Source organism: Sitodiplosis mosellana, unplaced genomic scaffold (assembly GCF_009176505.1).
Source record: "Sitodiplosis mosellana isolate CC-2019 unplaced genomic scaffold, AAFC_SMos_1.0 Smas_scaffold_6165, whole genome shotgun sequence".
Taxonomy (NCBI): domain Eukaryota; kingdom Metazoa; phylum Arthropoda; class Insecta; order Diptera; family Cecidomyiidae; genus Sitodiplosis; species Sitodiplosis mosellana.
The window spans coordinates 3,424,327-3,444,603 of record NW_022601406.1 but is presented as its reverse complement, the minus strand read 5'-3'; the positions used below and the strand labels follow the sequence as shown (position 1 = coordinate 3,444,603).

The 20,277-nt window shown below is 37.5% G+C and overlaps 1 protein-coding gene across 1 annotated transcript in view; it reads right to left on the bottom strand.

Moving 5' to 3' along the window:
• Nucleotides 1–20,277, bottom strand: part of LOC129574544 (metabotropic glutamate receptor 8) — a 75,356-nt gene that overhangs the window by 8,164 nt on the left and 46,915 nt on the right. The window contains exons 7-19 of the mRNA XM_055456639.1: nt 12,903–13,072; nt 10,556–10,710; nt 8,063–8,305; nt 6,383–6,478; nt 6,177–6,244; nt 5,921–6,027; nt 5,537–5,798; nt 5,054–5,118; nt 4,634–4,914; nt 4,416–4,438; nt 4,019–4,300; nt 2,339–2,479; nt 76–304 (exon numbers count right to left, since the gene is read on the bottom strand). Of these exons, the coding sequence (XP_055312614.1) occupies nt 76–304; nt 2,339–2,479; nt 4,019–4,300; nt 4,416–4,438; nt 4,634–4,914; nt 5,054–5,118; nt 5,537–5,798; nt 5,921–6,027; nt 6,177–6,244; nt 6,383–6,478; nt 8,063–8,305; nt 10,556–10,710; nt 12,903–13,072 (2,122 nt within the window). The remainder of the gene's footprint in view (nt 1–75; nt 305–2,338; nt 2,480–4,018; nt 4,301–4,415; nt 4,439–4,633; nt 4,915–5,053; nt 5,119–5,536; nt 5,799–5,920; nt 6,028–6,176; nt 6,245–6,382; nt 6,479–8,062; nt 8,306–10,555; nt 10,711–12,902; nt 13,073–20,277) is intronic.

The window sequence follows — 20,277 nt, the reverse complement described above, 5'->3', positions numbered from 1 at the left end:
AAAAGAATAGAATGGAAAAAAAACGCCACAGAAAAAAAGAGAGCAAACGTATACAAAAATGAGATGCGGTCATACCTTGTGGTTCGATTTGAATTTGTTGCGGTTGCTGCTCTTGATCTGTTTGAACCGATATGTCGACGGCATCATCACTTGCCATCGTATTATTTACAACTCGGTGACTGAGTCGTGAACTTGATCCGGATTTTGTAATGGCTGATGATGTCATTGAGTGACAAAAGGTTTGGCTGCGAGTTCCCGAGAATCGCATATTATTCGGTTGGCGGTTTGAGTCCGTAGCTGCTAACTGAAACAAATTTTCACAAAACAAACATTTTCCGAACTATAAACAATGCTCTGCGTAATTTTATTTTAATTACAAAGTTAATGGAAATTTAGAAAGAATAAAAAAAAAACAACAAAAACATTAAACAGATAAACAAACATCGATTTGGTTTACGTTCGGGGCTTATATCAACATTGTTTACACAGATAATAGGTAAGCGTATGCATGTGTGTGAAAAAGAGAGAGAGAGAGAGAGTCTACGTTAATAAACGATAGATTCGAAATCAGAACTTGTGGTGACAGTTGTATATCGGCCGGATAGAGAGGCCACGGTTGAGATATCGAATTTCGTACATATATCTTTTCTATAGCAGCAGAAACCACAAGTTTCTCAAATGCCTTTAACTGGATTCGATTTCAGTTTACAAAATCGATGCCAACACACGCACACACATTTTCAATGTCGTACGAAAGCTACATCATGTTCAACGGTATCATTCATGATTAAGCTGTTAGTATAATGATTTCAATTCATGATCGTAAGCTTTTGAAACCATAGTAAATCAGTTTCAATCGGTATGGAAACGGAGGAAAATCTCAAGCGCAAACCTCAACTCTTGATTTCTGACATTAATACTGACTTGTCGCTATGGCTCTTCATTTTCATGTTTCACAAATCCATTTAAATTTCTCGGAAAATTTTATCGCAAAGATATTGTCGGTTGCATTCGGATTGGGTTTGTATGTGTGTCTGTGTGTATGTGCTGTGTGTATTTTATCCTCTCAGTGTAACTCATCCGTACGATTAGAGGCTGGTCTTTACAAAGATGTACAATCGAAATTTTGATCATTAAATTTTCACACACGCACACACAAAGGGTGTTAAGATATGGTCAATTTTTTTTGTGGACACATTGGAATGGAACTATTTAATATTGCACATTTTTACGAGAGAACAAGAGCGAGAGAGGGTGAATGAGAGGGAGAGGGACATCACAAAAACCCAAAGTCAACCGCCATGTGTGTTAGAATTTTCATTCTCACGTATCTTCTGATGTGTCTACTGGGATACTGTTCAGTGAATTCGATTAATTTAATGGTGTTTTTTGTTTCTAATCATTTCCATTGAATAATATCCAATGAATATGTCAATGTGGGCGTCACATCTGGACCCGATCGAAAATACACACATACATTATAGCTTTTAATTTCCAAATAAGAAGAAGAAGATGAAGAAGGCGAAGATGAACAGTTTTCATTTTCCAAATAAATAGAAAATGTGTGTCGGCTCCTCCATATTTCTCAACAGATAATTTCTTTTTCTCGTCAAATTCATAGGGAATATGGCCTGATTTAATTTTTCCTTGTCATCACACATTGACAAAAACATGAAAATCGTATTATTATTTTCTTTCATTTCTTCGTTACATTTCTTCGTCATTTGGGTCGTCAGTGTATGGCTTCAATTCAATCATTATTATGAAGAAATAGACACGGCTGGGTTTGAATGTGTGCGAAAGGGAAATTTGTTAACATCAGGTCCATTGTACGTATCGAAGCCAACGTAGTTAAAATGGCTTTATGTTGTTGTTTACCTGTGTGAAAATGTTAAAATGCAGATTTTCTCGTTGGATTTCTACGGATTCACGATGTCTGTCTGTCTCTATCTTCCTATCTCTCTCTCTCTCTCTCTCTCTCGCTCTCTACGTGTGTGTGTTTCGCTCTGCATGAGAATATGACGGAGATTTTATAACGAATCGTATGGTTTTTGCGAGAAACCCGTAATGCGATTGCCTGGCATTTGGCAAAATATGTACAATTTTGCCTTCGTTACATCTTGAATAAAACATGAACAACACAATTGGCTACCGTAATTCTTCGAATGATAGACAAAAAAGAGAGAGAATATGTTCGCATCTATTTGAAATTCTGCGGCATTCGGTGAACGTGTATTTTAGTTAGTCTTTTGATTTTTTTTTCTGTTTGTTCAGTCACTTTTTTAGTTTAGTAAATTTTGTTAATATTCCCCTAGATAATAACTGAGTTTACTCGTACCCGATTCACACTTAGGCCAGTGGCGTTGCGTACATTTTTGTACGGTTGAAATAGCACCAGATAGACTTTTGGCAGGAACAGACATGTCAATGAGACTGTTGCCGAAATCATTAAGCACATGCACATGCTGGACACTTGGATCTGAAATGAGATAGAAAAAGAGTTTGTTTGTTGTTAGTTTTGGCTTTTGTTGTTGTTGTGGTTTTCGTCGTTTGTTTTTCTTTCGTTCATTCTCTCCATCACTCTGCCATTGTTTCCACATCAATTTATTTAGATCAAAAAAAAAATGGTGAGACAAATACAAATTTAATGCCATGTAAATGGTAATAATCTCTTTAAATTGAATTTTCTATTAGTTGCAGCGTGCAACCCGAATATATATTTAAAGCCCGAATTTATGAATACGATAATTGAAGTTGCTCACTAAGAGTCTAAGAGTCATCGTGAGCGATGAGATGCAAAGTGAACCAGTAGCAAATGGCAGCTAAAGCTACAGCGAAATAACAACACGCAAAGCGCATTCAACAACACAGCAATGAAAATAGAAAGAGAGAAAGGGAGAGAAAAAAACGCGGAAGAATGCGATGCAAAAACGAAAATAGTGGTAGAAGATCGGTGAAGAGGATGATGAATTGAGGAGCTTTCAGCAAAGTTTTTGCATTAATGCGAAATACAATGAATAATTTTCAATTATCTCTGTTTTCTCCCGTCGTTTTCGTCCATCTCACCCAATCGCCCATTCAATGACAAGACAGGAAGACTATGGCCAATTGCGAGTTTAATTTAACTTGAATTCCCAGCAAAAAAAAAAGATGAAGAAAAAGAAGAAGTAGTATGAGGCAGAGAAGCGCATATATAACGAGAAAACAGTTTTGATCCCTTTTTAAAAGCAATATCTGTGTGTTTTGTTTGAAATTGAGGTATTTGTGAATTAAATGCTGGGCAATTTTTGTGCGGCTCGAATACGTACGCGCTTCGATAATTGCATTCCACTTCATTCTTTAACCCACCCATTTCCAACAAACGAACGAATCACTTTTAATCAGTTGATCAAAACTCGAGCAACAAATGTCTTCGAAGCACTTGATGCGGTGCGAAAAGTTTTAATTGAAAGGTATGCATTATCATGCGAATGAGAAGGAAAAAAACAAGACGAAATGAACGATGTTCTCAGAACATATCAGCCATACAATGGCCTCTCACTTCATTTTTACTTGGTGGTGAAGAAGGAAAAAAAAACATTCAGGGATTATCCCATGTTTGATGGTTTTTTCCTCTTCTTCTTCTTCTTCTTCTTCTTCTTCTTCTTCTTCTTCTTCTTCTTCTTCTTCTTCTTCTTGGGAACAATTTCATATATTCGCGAATGGGAGCGATTTTTATTCATGAGATGGCGAGAAAAAAAATTTCGTAAATGAGGTGCAAACCATTCACCATTTCATAGAATAAATAAGAAAGAAAAAAGTACATTTCTCTCTTCGATTCGAGTGAAATCCATTCATTCGTTTCATGACACGATTGGAAATCCCACGTGAATGTGTTTGCTCTTTTGACAATTGCTTTTTTATCGCATATCTTCCTCTAACTGGATATGGGTATCTTCGACGCGAGCAGTGCTGCCGCTGCTCGGGAAGAAAGAGAAGAAAAAAAACTAAGCGAGAAAAAAAAGCATAGATACGTTACCTTGTAATCATTATTGGTTCCAAAGTAGATTGGTAAAAATGCCAACCACACGATGCATGTCGAATACATGGTGAAACCAATGTATTTGGCCTCGTTGAAGTTTTCCGGAATTTTTCGTGTTTTGAATGCATACAGTGTGCACAAGAGTATCAGAACCATATTGTAGACAAGCGACATGATCAATGAAAATGTTGACACCTTGCACGTCAGTACAGCGGTTAATGGTTGCGGATGAATTTCCTTGATGTCAGGGACTTCGTATACTAACCATCCAGCGGTGCCCTGGTGAGAACGAGAAGAAAAATTGGTTCGAGAGGGAAAAAAAACCAGATTTTTTTAAGAATTGCGAACGCAGGTTGAACGACTGTGCATAAAAGTATTGTAAGTATATACATACCACTAATTGAACCGATACAATGCCTGTCAATCCAGAAGTAAGCAAATAACGAAAGAATCAAATCAGAGAAAAAGAAACGCGGAAAAGATTTCGTTACACATTTTCATTGCCATTTGGGGTAAGAAAGAAAATAAAGAAGAAGCAAAATGAAAAACGAAAAGAAAAGAACAACACCAGGCCATATATGATGAAATTGCATTCGACATTTTCTCACGTACACAGGCAAATTGCTATTTGTGATATTGGTGATGTGTAAATAGGTCTAGACACTGCTTTGACACCGCAATTGAATATCCTAGAGATTCGATTGGTTTTCACGAAAATCGCACTGTAGCACAGCGACAGACACAGACCGAGGCCAACTCGCAGCAATGCGCATCGTATCACAGTTGGCCTTGCCAATATTATAAATGTCATTACGTAACACAGGCAAACACCGGTCAAAAGCACATAGCACAATTCACGTCCAGACGCCATTATAACAGGTGTGTGATTGAATCTATTGAACGAAAACATAGAAAGAAGACGAAACACACGAATAAAACAAATGGTGAAAAGATGTTTGTGATGGGTGGCTGACGGTAGAACCGAGAGCCAAACAGGCATTGGAAGCAATCAAAATTAAATATATATATTACTTTATGAAAACGCAAATAGTGAATGTTGTAGCCAATATGCCGGCACTGGCAAATATCAACGGCACCTATAACAAATAAAAGAACAAACATAACCGTTACTTTATTACCCATTTATGGTTTTTAATGATATTCTATCCTCTGCATTGGACATGAAAAGATGTTTTGTCCATGCCATTTGGATGTGAACGATTTCCCCACACCCACGCCTTCTCCTGCTCCTCTTCTCCCACTGATTTGATCAAAAGCCAAGTGGTCATTTCATTTCAAGGGAAAATGTCATTCAACATATGAAACTTAGGCCCAGATTTATTGCGCCCACACGAATGACAACTGAATTTGAATGAATCAAATTCGGTTTGCTTGCGTGTGTGTGTATGCGAGAGAGAAATTGATTGTGTCATATGTTGTGTGACCTTTTCTCGATACACCTTTTTCTCCGTGCGCTTTTTATTCTATTTAAAGTTGAAAATTGGTTACACTTACATATGCCCACGGACTCAGCCAATCAATTACTTCGGCTCTCAATTTATCACAGCCATTTTTTCGTTCGTTTGGCGCATATCCCGGTTCACATGATATGCACGTGTCATTTTTCACGAACTCAAACTCTTCACGACATTTAACACACGACCAACAACATTGATCTTGATGGTTGTGCACATGGCCGGCCGGACACGGTTCGGAGCAAATGGACTTTGGCTGATCATCATTCTCCCACCGCAACGTCTCGTTGCGCAAATCCAACCTAGAGAACACACAGCAGAGAGAAAACAATCCGATTTTGAAATAAACGTCAAATAACGAGCGAGAATGAAGAACGAAAGAATAATAAAAAATTGACAGTGAATATTGTGCGAACGGCCTTACGACTCTTTCCATGTTCCAATTTGAATGTAGTCATATTTTTTGCCAGCTCGTTGATACTGATATATATTGTAGTAACCATATGCATCGCCATGCTTATTGAATCGAATCTGTCAAAGAGATAGAAAAATGCGACAGAAAAAAGAGGAAGAGAAAGAGAGAAGAAAGACAACGAAAATGTTTATATAATCAATTCTTGCTTTCGATCAGCTGTCGAAAGAAAAAAAAAACGTGAATATTTTGCAGCTTAATGCCTTACTTGTGTGCCTTGCATGCCGATGAAGTTTACATCACGGATGGCTCGCAACAAATCTGGACCGGCGGGACCTACATCATGGAGTATAACCATTTATTTTAGATGTACATTTTTTTCCACGTTTTTTCCCCGTTATTAAGATAATATGTTCGTTTATAAGATTCTATTATTATGTTGGCAATCGTAGTTTATTATGTCAAAATCCATACCTGGTTGCAGTGCATCACATTGACTGAATTCAAGATCTTTACAATTCTCTTTCATAATTTTATGGAGCGCGTGTGCCATCGCGTACACTGCGTCAACTGTCACATAGAGTGGGAAAAAAGAGAAAAAACAAACACAACAATTCTCAGTTACAGTGACTGTATGTGACACACAACTTTCACACAAAGACAGAAAAAAAACACATAAAACACATTTCATCTCGAAAAATAATTTCTCGGCAGCTCTCAAGCCAACTCATTTTCCGGTCCGAAATGTGAGAGTAAAATATGAGAAATTGCATGCAAAAAATCTCGTGCACTTCCTCCAATCTGGTGCTCACTACACAGGAAAATCGCATTCTTATTATCGCGTATACGGAAAAGGGACACGAGAGAGAGAGAGAGAGAAGGAGAGGGAAGAAAAAATACAAATTTCATACACTAAATGTGTGTATACTAACAAATATCGACATAGTACAGACAGTTTTATGTTTGAGCACTCACAGAATCCACATCACTTAACGCCAACAACGAGCGAGAAAAAAAAATATGCCAAAAATTTTGCATTCCAATATTCGAGTGTTTAACATCAACTCTCTTTTTCTTTTTGCCCGTCACACACACGTTCATGCTTTCGCACATTTTTCGACCGCTTAATTTGGTGCACATTGACGAATTGAAAAATATTTTTCAACTTTTCACTTTACGCACACTTAATGCATGCTGAAGTGAGTGAGAGAGAGAGAGAGAGAGAGAGAGAGAGAGAGAGAGAGAGAGAGATGACGAGAGGAGGGAAAAAAAGCTCTGAGTGACAAGAGCTTTTGCGCCAATTTATAAGGGAATTATTCAACTCGTTGAAGAGTAACTCGAGTGGAACGATCAAATGTCTATTAAAATGGTGATAGTTATAATCGAAATTATTTGTAAGTACCATCGAACCACTAAGAGTCATGTATCGCTTAAGCTATATAATACATATTTGAATAGTTTTTTTTTATTGCTCTTCATTCCATAGCTGTGTGGCTCTCTCTCTCTCTTCGTGTGTGTGTATATATGCTACCGAACCTATAATTACTAAAGTGAAATGGCGGTGAGACTCAAAGTCACACACTCAACTGAAGCAATACAATACGGATATAATGGATCGAAGGAGAGAACAAGAGAAAGGGAAGAAGAGATGGAGAATGGGCTTTGATGCAGCCCAAACGATACAACGATAGGATCTTAATTGTCGAAAACCGATTAAAGGTAGATATGGTTGCTGTAACCAATTACCCCAATAACAGCATACGTTTCGTATATGGTGACACCTTACAATAGCAAAAACATTGTCTTTGGCATCTAATGACAATGACAATGACAACGACGGCAAAACGTTCGTTTCTAAAATACCGTAAAATACGGAAGGTAAACGGTAAAATGGTACGAAGGCATTTCTATTCATTTTCAATAAATGTGAAACAACAATGAAACACCATTGTTCACAGAATGTTTATGTTTGTAGATACCATAGTGAAGAGCATCTCTCCATTCTCGTTTTTTTCCCTTGCTTCACTGTTGCGCTATCTATTTTATCGAAAAGAAATGCTTCAGGTATTTTCGATGACCAATTCCATTGTAATGTTATCATCGCTGAAACCTAATCTCACGGATCCCAAAGTACACAATGAAAAATTCACTTACCGACAAAAGGCACCAATCCTTCCTGCTCATAATTTGTGAGCGTTTCATTGCCCGTGCATCGTGGCAACCGTTCGTCCGGCACAAAACTACACTTATGATGTTGGCCCCAGAATTCGTTGAACCAGATATTCCGGCAATTGATCTGTAATTTTGGATCACGCGGATGCCGTTTATTGACAAACATTTGGGTACAGTCTTCAGGACTTAGGCGTGGCCTCAATGATTTATAGTATTCATCAAATCCTGTGTGTTGTTTTTGTTGTTGTTGTTGTTCAAGTAACGTGAATTGAAATGAAAAAATAAAAGCAAATAAGATTTGATTACACAAATTAATTAAAATGCCAAACAAAAAAGGGAACATTTAGGCGAGTCACGATATTTCTACCGCTGTTGCTGTTGCTACTGCTGGCTGACATTGAGTTCTCTCCGTTGAAAACTCTAATTCGCGAATAAACAGCACGACATAATATTGGGCGTGAGACGAGTGTTGTACAATGTCGGAAATACACGCAAACAAAATAGTCGTCTTCTTTCGCTCATTTTGCCTTTCTTCGCTTTTCCCAAGCGAGAGAGATGTGAAAACATAAAAGGAAATTGTGTATATAGCTCTCTAGGCAATTTTAATTGAGCTAAAATGCATGTAGAAAATCAACATGTTGACGGCGCTCAGCTTTAAGTAACATCACACAAAAATCTCAGATCTTTCTCACAATCACACACACACACACACACACACACACACACACACACAACATAGAAATAAGACCGAGTCACATATGGCCGTTGATGATGTTGGCGCTTACTGCTGCTTTCTGTTGCCAACATTCGATGCCGGCTGACTGGAGAAGAGGAGGCGGAGAGATACGGTGAAAACTTTCAATTCTTGGATAAAAGCATTCAATTTTTTTTTCTCTTCCTCTTCTTTTCCTCCTCTAGCTTCAACATACACATTACAATTTTAACACGTGCCGTTAAGGCTACTTAAATACTGAGAAAGATTTTCTTTTAATTACTTTTAATTGCGGAAAATATTCCTTTGAGCGCTCACCGGCGAAAAATGATGATGACATTTGTGGAAATTGTATATAAAATACGTTTTACCAATTTGTTAAATATTAACACGGAGAGAGAAAAATGGGTGAGTTGAAGAAGAGGGTGAAACGGAGAGGTGGCGAGGGAGGCAGAGAAAGAGTGTGAGAATTTTCGAAAAAGAGCAACATTGAATTGAGTGCAGTATTGCATTCGAGCTTATATATATATTGGTAAAAGTCATATAATCGAAATCGACTCACGAATTGAACGCTCAAATAATTTAAAACGATTAAAGGCTGTAAATTCGAAATCCGTTTGTACGTAGCGCACTCTCTTTCACTCTATTTCCCTGTCTTTGCCTTCTCTCTTGCTCGCTTGTTCGCTCTCACCGTACGTGCGCCACGTTCATTGCCGCTGGGGCTTAAGCAATTTATAAAATTAGAAAATTCTTTTATTGCATCAGTGGTGGCAGAGTGCTGCATGCTGCTGCCTTCCCCACCCAACGACGTCATCGTTGCCTCCTTCAGCCCAAACTATATACCAAAACCACAACATAAAGCGCAAATGGTGCGCACCACACCAAACTATACCTTTAATCGCGGTCGAATTATTTCATTGAATTTTGCAATATAGTTGGCATATAATAAAGAGTCAATTATTTTGTATAAGACCGTAATTTTTCCACGCAACAAAAAAAAATAGAGTCTCTCGTTTGAAATGCAGGTGATACACGTAGGTAGAGGAGCACGCTATATCAAGCATGGAGCACCAACCATCACTCGGAAATAGTTGCAATTTGTCACGAGCTTAACAAACGAAACAAACAGCAATAAGAGCAACAGCAGCAGCAGCAGCAGCAACAACGATAGCAACGGCAACAGCAGCAGCAGCGACGGTAACAAGTGGAGTGAAGCGAGCGAGCGCGTGGCGGTAGCGGCGGTGTTGGTGATGCGAGCGAAAAAAGCGAATCAAATGAATAAAATCTCATGAAATTACAAATAATCAGGTTAAATGTTTCAAGGCTTTGTTTTGTGATGCGCAGCATTAACATTTATACCAAATGCGAATGCGAGTAATGATGCGTTGATCAGGTTTTATTTACTTGAAATTTTCATTCGATTACGGGAAATTATGCGGAAAATGGTATTCCATCGAGAATAAAATATTACCACCCAATAATAATGTAGTCAAAGTAAATATGATACGCATTTGTTTTTTGTTCACATTGTGTGTATGTATGTGTGTGTGTTCTAGTAGAAGAGCCGAGAATAAATACGATTGATTGGTAGTGGTGGTGGTGGTAGTAAGCAAACGAAAGAACGACTCAGAATCATAACACATATGTATTTTTGCACATTTATCCCACTATGACACGATAACAATGAATATATATGAGAGAGAGAGAGAGAGAGAGAGAGAGAGAGAGAGAGAGAGAGAGAGAAAACAACAACAACAACTTACCGTCAAGATTGGTTCTTTGTGGGAGAACTGTAATCGTATTCACTGCAGCAAATTCCTGATCACGTACCGGGTGCGATTTTGCACCCCAAGAGTCACTGCCAACGAAAATAAAATGGCCGGTTTTGTTTGCACGAATGCTGGCTTGTAGAATTTTTCTATAGCGCGAATTGATAATCGCACGCGGGCCCCATCCAAACATAGTGGCAGTAGTAATAGTAGTAGTAATAGTAGTAGCAGAACAACATTAATCCATGACGAACGTGTTATTTCCAGCGACAGAGATGGATGTAAAATTGATCACAACGGATGGATGGAAAGAAGTTTGCATTTTGAGAACGAAGAAGAATGAGAGAAGAAAAAAAAGCGAAGAAAGTGAGAACCAGATGATGTTTTGTCGAGAGAAAGAAAATGGCAAATTTATTGAGCAGAACCACGTTTAAGCAAATGAGAATTGCATTTGGGTGTTGTGTGTGTTCCCAAGAACAGTGTGAAAGATGAGTGTGGATTTGTCCCAGAAGTGAAGTTTCAAATAAACTTGAAATTATTTCGCATTACAGCAAAATAAATGATTGGGTGTAAACGTAATGAACGATCAAGTGACGATTTTTTATGTTCGTTCGTTTCCCTTCGAATCATCACGGTGAAACGTTTTCTCCGTGTGTTTTTTCGTCTTCTTTTTTCTTTTCTTTTTATCATCTTCAACTTTGTTCGATTGCTGATGTGAGTGTGAGCGTGCACATGAGGCGTACATTGATAACAAGTCTCAATGACACGTTCGCAATACTCATTGCGATAACGAAGCCCAATGACACACGCAACAACAAAAAAAACAACAACAAAAATCGAAAAAGCACATTGAAGAGGAACCAAACAGATAAATATAGAAGTTATTCTTGAGCTATTCAATAGCTCACACCATCGATTGTGGAAAACAGCAGCAACAGAATAAGAAGCGTTGCTAGTTCGTGCACATTGTTTGCAATTCATTTTATTTATCGGCAAAATGTACTTGCTATGAAATCGATCACGCTGCCTAGCTGTCTAGCTGCGGCTCTGAGCGACAGAGAGAAACTCGCGAAATGTCTGTATGTATTTTACTTGATTTTCGAAATTCGACAGATATATGAATCGAATTTTTCACCCAAAAGCTTAATAAAAAAAAAGAAAGAAAGAAGAGCGATGGAATCCTAAGTCCCTTAGCTGAATAAATGTATGAATTGTTTTTGTCTCTTGGCGTAGCATGGCGTGGATCTACAACTGAAAAACAGCTTCCAATTACCTGACATCGACCAGATTTCACTCATGCTGCTTTCCGATTTGCGTGTGTGTGTGTGTGTGTGTGTATGGGTGACATAAATATCGCCAAATCATCGATTGCGTAACATTCGCATTGAATTCGACAAATATTTCAAGCAAGCGATACCCGTCTCGCACGTTCGCTCGCTCGCTTGCTCGCGCACGCACGCACGCACGCACACGCATTTCACCATTTCCCATCAAAAATTGAACATAAATAAGCATTTATGATATATTTTACAGGGCGATACATTGTCTCTTCCGCCTGGAAATGGTATGTTCTCCGGCACGTTTTCTCTTCCTCCTGTTCGACATGTAAAGAAGTCGTGACGAAATAAACTCAACCCGCATCCACTATTTTATTTTTCTCGGCATGTGTGTGTGTGTGTTATCAACATGAAAAACACTCACCAATCCGCTTTTGGTCTTTGTTTTTGTTTCTCTGTTCTTCACCACAAGCGATAATATGTATGTGACTCAGTCACGCACATGCCGAACAACAAACTGTAACTTGTTGTGTTTATTTTAAAAGAGCAAAAATAGATGCAAGCTTCATGGGCTTGAATATATAAATCAACAGACAATTCATTGTGTATTTCAACTTTTCATGCTGTTACTTCTTCATTTCGATTCTCTTGATCACTCGTGCGCGCCGCTTTTACTTGAACAACAACAACAACCACACAGCAGAAAAACAAATACCAAAGAGAAAAAAAAAACTCTGTTTGACTCTTGCGCTTTGCCAGGCAATTGCATTTAAATTAAAGCGATCGATTTTCGTTCGAGAGTTTATACGGAATTGTGGTGCAATTTCTCTACTCTTTACATTTACTGTTGCTTCGTGTTTCGTTGCTGTTGTTTTGTTCTTCGGCTACACGCTTTATTTTTTTTTTCTTTCACTGTCTTTCTTTTCCGATGAATTCATCGCTTCACAATGCGAATCCAATTTGAATACAATTGCTTGTGGTGGGTTATATATGTGCGTTTTTCTTTCATCGTCATCGTTATTGTCTGTATTTGAAAGGAATGAAAAATATACACATTTTCTTACCGTATGTTGTCTTCATCGACAAACATCACGACCACACGTGCCTGCGGCTTACTGTAAAGTCGTTCGATGATTCGATCAAAATCCTCCGGTTTAGAATGGCGACTTACTTTCTCCGATACAGCCACACAAATACCTAAAGCATTTGCCGTCTGAATGAACGATGCAATACCCTAAAGATTGGAAAGAACGAAAAAGAGAAAAGAAAGAGAATTTAAAGTTTGATTCATTTTCAAGTTATTCGAATGCGATAAAATTCTTTCTCTGCAATGAACATCAACCCATAGTGCTCTATAAATAGACAGCACAATTTTCTGTCGAAATTATCAAAATAAGTCAGTGTTTTTCTTTCGTTCGGAATAAATTCCAGTCAATTCCGACAATTAGTTTGGTGTTCATACACTTTTCTATGACCGCCAATTGTTCGCGAAGACCCACTCAAAGCTCATTGGATTTGGCGAGAACACACGACGACGAAAAGAAAAAAAAAACAACACCGAACAAAATATCGAGAAATAGAAAGACGAAAGAATGTGGGAAGATACAAACATTAAACCCATTCTTTGAAATGTAAAGTTTATTCTTTGTGGTGCCCTAAAACCAAGGGTAAACACATCCCATACAAAAACATATACGCTTTTGAACACACAGAAAGAGAAGAATGGAAGAGTGAGAGAGAGAGAGAGAGAGACGATCAGAAAACCAGAAAAGCAAAGAATCATGGCTTATGCATCAGACGATGGATGTGGGAATGCAGAAGAAAAAACAACATAACGAAACCAATCAAAGTATAAAAGAGGAATTTCTAAAGCTAAGATGAGAGCCTTTTAAATGATGCATCACAAGCGATGGCTATATGCGAAATGGCGTCATCCACTAGCCTGTTACTGCTGCTGCTGCATACACACACACACACAAAGCTCAACTTGAGCTTTCAATGGCTGATCATCACATCACCGAAAAAAAAACACACACAACGCTCTTTGCTGTTTCTTTCAAATAAATGATCATATTCCAAAAAGTCGTGAACTCCTTTTGGAGTAAAGGAACTCATCATCCTTCAGGCTACTACAGTTACTATTCAAATCTCTTTTCAATATCCAATTTTAACTTTGAATAAGCAACACATTGTCCAATTATTTATCGAGTTATAATAAATGTTCGATGCAGCTCAGAAATTGACTACGTTATGTTATTTTAGGATCACACATCATTTCATCTAATTGATAATTATTAACATAGAAATAATAGAGTATAATGCACAGAGAGAGAAAAAGAGGTTTGCCCGCATTTATCCCAAATCAAATTTAATTGAAAATCCTTCCAATTAAATTTTCGTTTTGCCAAACAGCAAATCGGCAACATGCACATTATTTTCCACTGTGTGTGTGTGTGTGTGTGTGTGTACGTACGATGTGTGTTTGTGTCAAAAACAGCGGAAATTTTATATATGGTTTTGCCTGTTTCTGTGCCAATCTGCACACGCTGCCGAAAGGAAACTGAAAATGCGTGAACACATTTCACAAATGGCTTCGTCGCCGCCGCCGCCGTCGACAATGCTGCTGCTGCTGCTGTTGCCACCGGTTTTGTCGTAATTTATGTGCCAAAAATAATATTTCGAGATAATTTTAGTGTTTGTGTGTCAGCCAGCCAACAAAAAAAAAGTCCGCACCTGCCCCACAAATATTTGCAATCAATTCAAACACGCTTTTTTCACCAGAATATTTCCGCTGAAATTTTGTCATAAATATAAAGTTTTTATCGGGAGCAAACAACAACAATTGTTAGTACACATACATACACTCAAAATTCGAGCAATTTTTTATTTCAAAATATTTTTTTTTTCTTTCATTTCAATTAAAAAAACTAAAGCTGTAGTTAAACATGTTTCGAAACCAACCCCCTTCACACAAATCACAAGTGGACTACTTTCAAATGAGTTAGAGCACTTTGGTTCGTTTTGGTTGGACTGACAGAGAGAGAGAGAGAAAAAGCGCGAGGCAACAGAGAGGGAAAAGAGAGAAATAAAATGAAATGAAATGGTGGAAATCGGATTAAGCTGTGTAGAAAAATACGATGCGGTGAGATGAGAAAGAGGGAGCGACAGCAACAAAAAAACGTTGTGAATGTAAGCAATTTTAAAATAACCAAACATTCATTGGAAATAAATCGATTTTGGACCAAATTCAGGTAAGCAGACTTGAAACATATGGCCATAAGGAGTTACGTACGGTCGGAGTGTTACCGCAGTGCTTTTGATTTTATTGGATGGTAGCGCATCGAATGCTTGAGTCGACATCAAACACCAGTCACAAAACTGTACACTCAACGTTTCAGGAAGGTGTATGTGACAATATTCACACTAAACGATTTGACTCTTGTTCTCTTTAACTATTTTTTTTCTATACGGTTTATGTTTTTTTTTTATTTTCTCTCGCTCTCTGTCTCTATTTTTATATCTCAATCTTTTATTTTCTCCTCTTATTTTCTACAGACAGAGAAAGAGAGAAGAAGATAGAGTTCCCTTTGCCTCGCCAACGATTCCCATGCATTCTTTAAACCAAGAAAATTATTCAAGTGAGTCTATTTTAGATTGCAATCGATTTGATTAGTTCACTCGAAATGTCGAGCTCGTGAAATTGATGACCCGTTCTCTAAATTTATTGCTCTGATTCACATTTCATACGCATTTTGGAGTAAAAGTTGTGTGTTCCATTCGCACAATAACAGCAACAGCACACACAGTGAGTATATCAAAGTTTTTGATCAGGCGAGACTGTTTCAAAAGCCTCTGACTGTATCATTCGATGATTTTTTTAGAGAACAAGACTTAGCTAAAATCCGGCATTCCGAAAAGAATAAAGTTAAAGGAGCATGTTTCGTTACATTTAAGTCATGTGAAGAAAAAAAAAAAAACGAAAACCAAATGTGTATCAAAACAAACAGAAAATGACGAAAACAATGATTTATTTATGCCCCAAAGCATGATTCAAATACAAATCTATCGTTTATAAGTTTTACATAGTCAATCTGAGGACAAAAGCAAAGAAAAATAAAGGAAACGAGGTCATAAAGCGTGTGTGTGTGTTTGTGTGTCCTTTGTATTTCGTCAGTGGAATATCGTTCGTAACGAAATCAAGTCGTGAATTTGAATTAGGAATAATGGCTTGAGCTGTTCATTCACAGAAACTGCATAATTCACATCAACGATAGAGCGCATTTATCATTGAAAAACATTTCATTTGATGAAATGGGTGCTGTATGCAAATTTGTCAAAAGCCCACAGGCGCAAACATTAAAATTTTGGCGCTGAAAACAGGTTTCGCGACGCGATGCTTTGTATGTGTGCGTGTGCGTGTGCGTGTGCGTGTGCATTCAGCGGTGGCTCAATTAGTATCGTACATACATATTTAAGAGTTTTGTAAAAGGATTTAATGAAATTAAACATCCCGCTCTCCGATGCACCGTTGTATCATGATATTGAACGATGCCACAACTATTAATTGCTATCATCAAATTATGGAATGATTGGAAATGAATGAAATACTTGATAAAATCGTTCAAATTGTATAAACCAATCAGTGCCTCGTATCTGTTTCCCTCTCTCGCTCTCGCGTCCATGCCCATACCACTCATCCTGCTTGCCGCACATATGCGTACAATCTAAATTTAATATTTTGTAATGTATCGAAAACCAAAACCAGCTTTTCTACAATTAGTATTCAAAGAGAAATCGTCTAAAACGCCGAATGTAATTGGTTTACAGCCACTTGCTAGGCAAACGCATACACTTTATCCCCCTTTCTCTCTCTCTCTCTCTCTCACTCTTTCCCACTGTAACACACATATAAATTTTCCGGACCAATTCCCCGGGCTACCTCCATTTTTCTCAAGCGGTTACTTCAGCTTGAAGCCATTCTTAGCGGAAATGTTTTGGATGCACTATTACATTTCCCATCATGATTTTCATTTGATGTTCGCACTCGTGTTTATGAGCTTTTTTGAACCATTCACATAACAAGTGGATCTTCAAAGTGAACATTCAATTTGTGAATTGTTCTTTTTGGGAAGTTGCAATTTTCCACCCACTTGATGGATCCATATAATGCATAGATTTTGCATATTCGAGTTTTTGATGCAGCATATTGGAATTTTTTCAGTAGTTTTTCTTGGAAAAAAAAAACTAATTGCTATTACAAGCTCTCTCTCTTCGTACTACGAGTATAGTTACTTCGTAGAATTGGTTATTTGTAGTGGTGAAGCTATGTATGAAATGATTCATTTCTTTTTAATTATATCAATTTCGCCTACGTTGTCGATAATTCTTTTTTTTTCTGGAAAAAATTCTCATAAATAAATATGCTCATGTTTAAGCGCAATGTTTTAAAGTGACTTACACTTTTCTCGAAAAACAGTCTTTTTGGTCTTGAAACTGTAAATCAAAACGACGCATGGTAGCTAATATACATTTTGTTTTTCAACATCGTTTACGTCAATGCCAGAGATATAATTAAGAAATTATTTGAGCAAACTATGTTCCATCATCTCTATACATAGTTTTCTTATTACAAATATCCAATTCTACGAAGTATGCTTGCTTCATACTTATTCCAGGATGTTTGACGTACATCTACCAAAAAAAAATTGTGAATATTTGTGTGTAAAGAGAGCAAGAGCACTAGAACGGCATAGTACAATAACTTTTTGTGTTCCGGAAGAATGAAATGAAATATGTGAAGCATCGATGCGAAAACAACGAGTACCTTCAAATTTATGAGAATTAAAAAGGAAATTTTCCTTAGGAAAATATGTGCATGAGGCAAAATTCGTTGCAAAAACAGAATAATATTATAATAATATTTTTCGATTCAAAAGTTAAAAAAATGCTCGCTCATAAATAAAAGCGTCGTGCAATCGTTTTCATTTTCTTCATCAACTTTTCCATTTTCTATTCATTTTCAACTTGAATTTTGATTCGTAGTTTTGTTCAAAATTTGGTTATCTCTTGGATTCATCAAAACAAATTGAAATAAACCGTTGCTGGTAATTTTAAGATTTTAAATAAATTTCATTTTTTTCGGTCAAACTAATATAAATTACTGCTTAGCTTCGCATAGTTTTGTGTCCAAATCTGTTGGTCCACCTGCGTTGAAAAAAGTCAATTTAGTTTTAAAAAGTTTGCATAGATTCCTAAATCGGATAGTTTAGCATCGGATATACTCGTTCGGCTGTAGGTGAAATTTTGTCGAATTAAATGAAAATGAAGCCAAAAATGATAAAAACTACATATTATTATATATTGACCGCAAAAATCATCCAACTCCATTAGGAATTTTCATTTTGGGATTGTCGAAGGACCGCATATGAGCATACAACACATTCTCCCTTTCTCTCTCACATACACATTATATTCAAATGGTTATTGCCTAAAGGTTGTGTGTATGGAAAATTGTTTCAAGTGACTTTGAATTGGTCATAGGATAGCGTGTGTGATGCTCTCTCATCATTGGTCGCTGCCAAGGTGACCGTTTTCATGCTGACGTTCACTGCTGTTTCCACACACACACTATATAAAATGCGTTTTATTTCAGCGTTTGGGTGTGTGTGTATGTGCCAAAAAACTAAGAAAAACAAAAACCAAACGACACACAGAGAAGAAGAAAAAGAAGAAGAAGAAGAAGAAGAACAGGAAAAAACATGATCGCAGCGGGACGGGACACCCAGGTGCGTGAAGTGAACGCACAGAAGCAACATTGTGTGCTGGTTGGTTGGTTGGTTGGTTAGCCCAGTTTTGTGCTCAACAAAGCTGAAAAACTGAATTTTGATTAACACCCGAGTAAAACAACTTTGAAATTAGCATTGTACACCTTTTTAATTAAACACTCTTTCTCACTCAGTTTACGAACGCTATAGAACGAACGAACGAACCGCATACATCGATGTCTGCGGGGTGGCAAATGTGTACCAAAGCGGAAAACTATGGAACTTTTTTTATTTTTTTCTAATTCTATTGCCCGCTACCGCCTCTTCGCTTCTCGACAGTTTGCTCGCAAACAAAACGAACGTGAACCATTTTTACGTCTTGCTCTTGCATTTTAGTCAATTACGAGATATCATCAATCATATATCAAACAAAATGATCTCTTGTGCCCGCTCTCTGCCATCGTAATGGGTACAGTTGGCCTGCGGTGCTCTTTTGCAATGAGCAAAAATGAATTCAAATACAGGGGGAGCGAGAGAGAGAGAAATGGACAAACACAGAAGGAGAGAATGCGAAAGCATGTACATCTCCGTGAACATTGAATTCATATGTCACACCAAACGAAGAGAAAAGAGTCTTTCTCTAGAGCGCCAATGAATCTTCTGAAGCGTATATAGTTACTATATCCACGCGCACATTCACATGCACACAATACAAAAAGTTAGAAACGGGTTTAGTATCTGCATGCAGGCCATACGATTTTCTCTCTCTCTCTCTCTCTCTCTCTCTCTCTCTCGTTCGCTCACTCGCTCTCATTTTCGTCTGTTTCGTTCATATTTTTTCTTCTTCTCCCTCCATATCGCTCATATTTCGGATGTGTTTGGCGGCATGGACGACGATAGCGGCCGACTTTTCTAAATAGAATGTACACAATCAGAAATGTAAACAAAACACTTTAACCAATGGTGATGATTGTAAACGTTAACAAGCGCGCTCGGGCTTAAACATCATTACAGAAGGCCCTGGTATTAGAAATGATGCCAACATACACATACACACTAACAACTTAATTATGAGAGCATAATTTCCCATTGGCTATTTACAATTGGTATAGAACTAATGATATTATGCTCATGTTTTGTTGAAGCTCAAATAAAACCAGTCGGACAAAAATGACGCACGGTTTCAAGCTCGAGGCTCATTTCAACCATTCTCGAACACTCATTCAACTCCCACTTACTCACTTTCCCACTCACTCTCTCGCTCATCGTTATTATTTTGCACTTTGTAATGCAACAGCCATCATCATCATTCACTCACTTTGACAAATGAAGTGCATTGAAACGAAAGTACAGAGAGTGTTTGTGATCTTTTGTTGATCATCAAAATGAATGAACATGGCGATTCCACATCAATGCAGAGCTGTAGCGCTTCTTTTTATCTAAGAATAGACGCGTAAATGGAATAAGGAACACGTTTTGAGGGATGGAAAGAAGATACACATATTTTGCGCTCATAGCCAATTGATAAAAAAAATCGGTATCATCTTTAGATGTGCACATAAAAGTCAAAATATAGTTGCTAATAATAAAAATAGAAAGAAAAAAACTTTTATAAAAATATACGTGCTCTGTTGCTGGCGTTTATATCGAAAGCCATTTTCATCTGGCTATCGTC